Source organism: Telopea speciosissima, chromosome 4 (assembly GCF_018873765.1).
Source record: "Telopea speciosissima isolate NSW1024214 ecotype Mountain lineage chromosome 4, Tspe_v1, whole genome shotgun sequence".
In the NCBI taxonomy this organism is placed as follows: Eukaryota; Viridiplantae; Streptophyta; class Magnoliopsida; order Proteales; family Proteaceae; genus Telopea; species Telopea speciosissima.
Window position 1 is genome coordinate 43,361,256 of NC_057919.1, and position 3,398 is coordinate 43,364,653.

At 39.3% G+C, this 3,398-nt stretch overlaps 1 protein-coding gene across 1 annotated transcript; it reads right to left on the reverse strand.

The window, feature by feature from the left end:
- Positions 1–617: 617 nt before the first annotated feature.
- On the reverse strand, positions 618–2,582 carry LOC122660532 (ribosomal RNA processing protein 1 homolog B-like). The gene has a single exon (XM_043855892.1). It carries the CDS (start codon positions 2,498–2,500, stop codon positions 767–769), a length of 1,734 nt encoding a protein of 577 aa, XP_043711827.1. The 5' UTR covers positions 2,501–2,582; the 3' UTR covers positions 618–766.
- Positions 2,583–3,398: the final 816 nt, after the last annotated feature.

Sequence of the window (3,398 nt, forward strand, 5' to 3'; positions counted from 1 at the left end):
ACACAGGTAGACCACCTACTTTTCAGCCAAAAAGTAGGATAGAGTGCTGTAATTTAGTTTAGAGTATGCCCTGATTTTTTTTGGTCATATTTGGTATACAAAGATATCACAAATTATGTCAATCAATCATTAAAATATGAATAAAAACATTAATAAGATCAAAACATTCAAGATATTACAATCTGTGAATCCTCTGAAAGTGAGGACGAAAAAGTTCCAGAATAAAAGCATCAAAAGGCACAGGAACAATAGAAGATGAGTACCATTTCACTTTTTATACATAAGCACAACATTTCTTTTTGGTTATTCAGCATATTGCAGAAACATTGACAAAAAAAACAATGTACACAGCAAGGAGAAGCAAGACCGAAATAGGAGGGGAACTTTATGGAGTCCAACCAGAAAGCATGTTTACTGTGCTAATACAGGAATTTGTAGCCTCGGCCTCTAAGAAAAGAATTTAGAGAATACACATGCAGAAAAGAAATGCTATAAAAATGATGGAAAAACAAATAGCTCCCCTAGAGAGATATTATGGTCTCAATGTAAATATTAAAAGGCATAATAATATCTACCTAAGGCCAACATGTCTTACTGATTTGAAAAAAGAATCTTCTTTGAAATCGCAACAATGTCTAGCATTCCACTGAAATGTAGAATAAGGAACAGCAGAGCACCAGTTGCCAGATGATTAAACGGTGATTGATTAAAACATAACAGCACTGGCATCAAAGTGATACAATACAATCCTGATACCATACTTGGATCAAATAGAAAGGGATTTCAACTTCCTTAAACGTTTCATAGCAGGGGAAACACTCTTTTTACCCTTCCGCCCCTTCTTGACAGAACTTCTCTTCAGCTTCATCTTTTTTGCTATGGGAAGAATCTCCACAATGGGACCTGGAGGAACCCCTTTTTTAAGTGCACTACCTCTAGGAACCACAGATGGTGGTAACCTCAAACTTTGCGGAGGTAAGGGACTCTGTGGTTTCCACACCAAGTTATTTTTCATTGAAAACCTGACCTTCTTGGCACTATTTTCCCCACTCTTTCCAACTGCACTACCCCCAACAACTCCTGGACTACTCAAACCCAAAGAATGAGAAACCTGGCCATCTATACTCTTTGATCTCTTCCTTTTTTTTGATACAGTGTGATCAATCATTGCTGTAGCTGAATCAAGTGAGCTTACACCATCCACACCCATTACAACCTCAGAAGCAACCTTATCAAACTGCATCTGTAGATTTGATATCACAGATTCATTGACTGCAACCAAACTTTCATCGCTTGCCAGGCTCCCTTTTGAATTCTCACAATCTTCAATGATGTCGTCATCCTTATCTTTCTCTTCAGCATCAGCATTTGAATTCTCATCATTAGCTTCACATACAACATCATTCTGGTCAACAGAGGTGGGTCCATTTTTGAAGACCATGGAATCAGGAACAACATTGTTATTCTTTTTAAGTTTTTTAACTTCTTTACCATTTCCATCAGATGCCTTTTTGGCCTTCTTTTTCTTCTTCAAGGGCTTATCAGCTGAATCATTAGCAACTACAGCAGCCACCTTAACCAGCCCTGAGGAAACATCAATTGCTTGAATTTCCTGCCCAATAATAGGAAAATATGGAATCTCTATCCCTGCATTTTCTAAATCCTTCTCTAACTTGAGAAACTCCTCATGTAAAGCAAACAACACTTTCCTATTGCCTTGAAGACAGTCTGAAGAAGAACCCATAGCTAAGAACTTTGAGGAAAGACCCAAATTCAACGCTATCGTTCCAAACAACACTGCTTCATCAGTGGAATCGACATCATCCCCTGCTTTTCTGAGCTCCAAAAGCTTCCTTCCATTTCTAAGTAAGCAACCAAACAAGCAGGATTTAATCTTATTCAATTGAACCGTATCCGAAGATTTTATCATCACAGAAAAGAACGGACTCAACAAGACATCTAGTGCTTCCCTCGTGATTGGAAGAAAAGGCCTGAGTTCATCTAAGAAAATCTCTGAGATATGGTAATTAACACCTCGAGCCGGAAACTTATCATTAGCCATCAAAATCTTCTCCTCTGAAACACCCATGAGACGATTCAGAAGCTCAATATCCCATGAATTCTTCTTCAACAGAAGGAACAAATTGTGCATGAACCTCCGAAACAAAAGATAATACTTGTCCAACCTAAGAAAATCGATGCCACTCCACTCACGACGCATTGTGAGCAAGAAAACCTCAAAGTAATGCAAGGAAACAACAAGATCGAGACTTACGAGCAACGAAGCGAGACGATTGATGAGCTCGAGCTGTACGGGCCGCTTGTCCGCGTGCCAGACGCAGTAGAAGAGGCCTTTCCAGATCATCTTCATCTCGTCTTCGGGCACTTGGTGCTGCAAAGGAAGCCATGCTTTTAGGGTTCGGAGAGCCTTGTCTCTGGTTTTTCTATCGCAGGAGGCGAGCTGCTTGGCTAGGGACGAGCCGGCGAGGGCACTGTCCATTGACAAAAAGAGAACCTAAATTTCTGCAACTTCGAGAATAAATCCAAAATCAAAGAGAAGAAAACCCTAGATTTCAAGAGAGCTAAAGAGACAAAACTCTCGACTTAGGCCCTAACTTTTTCCCTATTTTTTATTTAGAGTAATTTACATACACTTCTCTCATGTTTAAACAATTTATAGAACACCCCTCGTTGTTTGAATATTTATATGAACCTACGCTGGGCCTCTGGTTGGACCAAATAAGCCCAGTCCGTTAAGTTGAAATCGTTAGCTGAAGCAAAACATTCATAAATGGTCATCTTACCCTTCATTATTGTACTTTTACCCTTATGTTACAAACCCCAAACCCCAAACCCATCTCCTCTACCATCATTCCAGCCACATCTTCCTCCATCTATCTCATCTCTTTCTTCTCTGGCATTCTCCGAATCTCCACTGTCCTCTGCAGCAATTTGCGAGGGAGGAGCTTCACACCCCACTCTGGCAACCTTCGAGATGTGAAGCTGACCACAATCAACTCCGATGGCTCTACTGCTGCTCTAATATCTCCAATCCGACGAAATCCAGCATTTTTTTTTTAATTGGATTAAGCATCCACTTCACATGTTTCTAGCGTTTCATTGATTAAACAAGTTTTAAATAAGAATTTACAACACACATAGAATACCAAGAAATTTAATAGTAAAAGGGAACTGATTAATTGAGTGGGGACAAGGAACTACCTAACTTCAACAATTGAATGGAGATGGAGGAGACTTTCAAGATTTTGAAGACCATGGAAGCAATCAATTCTAATTTAATGGCAACAAATTTAACGATTTTGGCATGGATGCAGTAAAAGCCAAAAAAAATTGATAAAAACTTCTCCTCCCAAGTAACGAATCTCGAATCCATACTA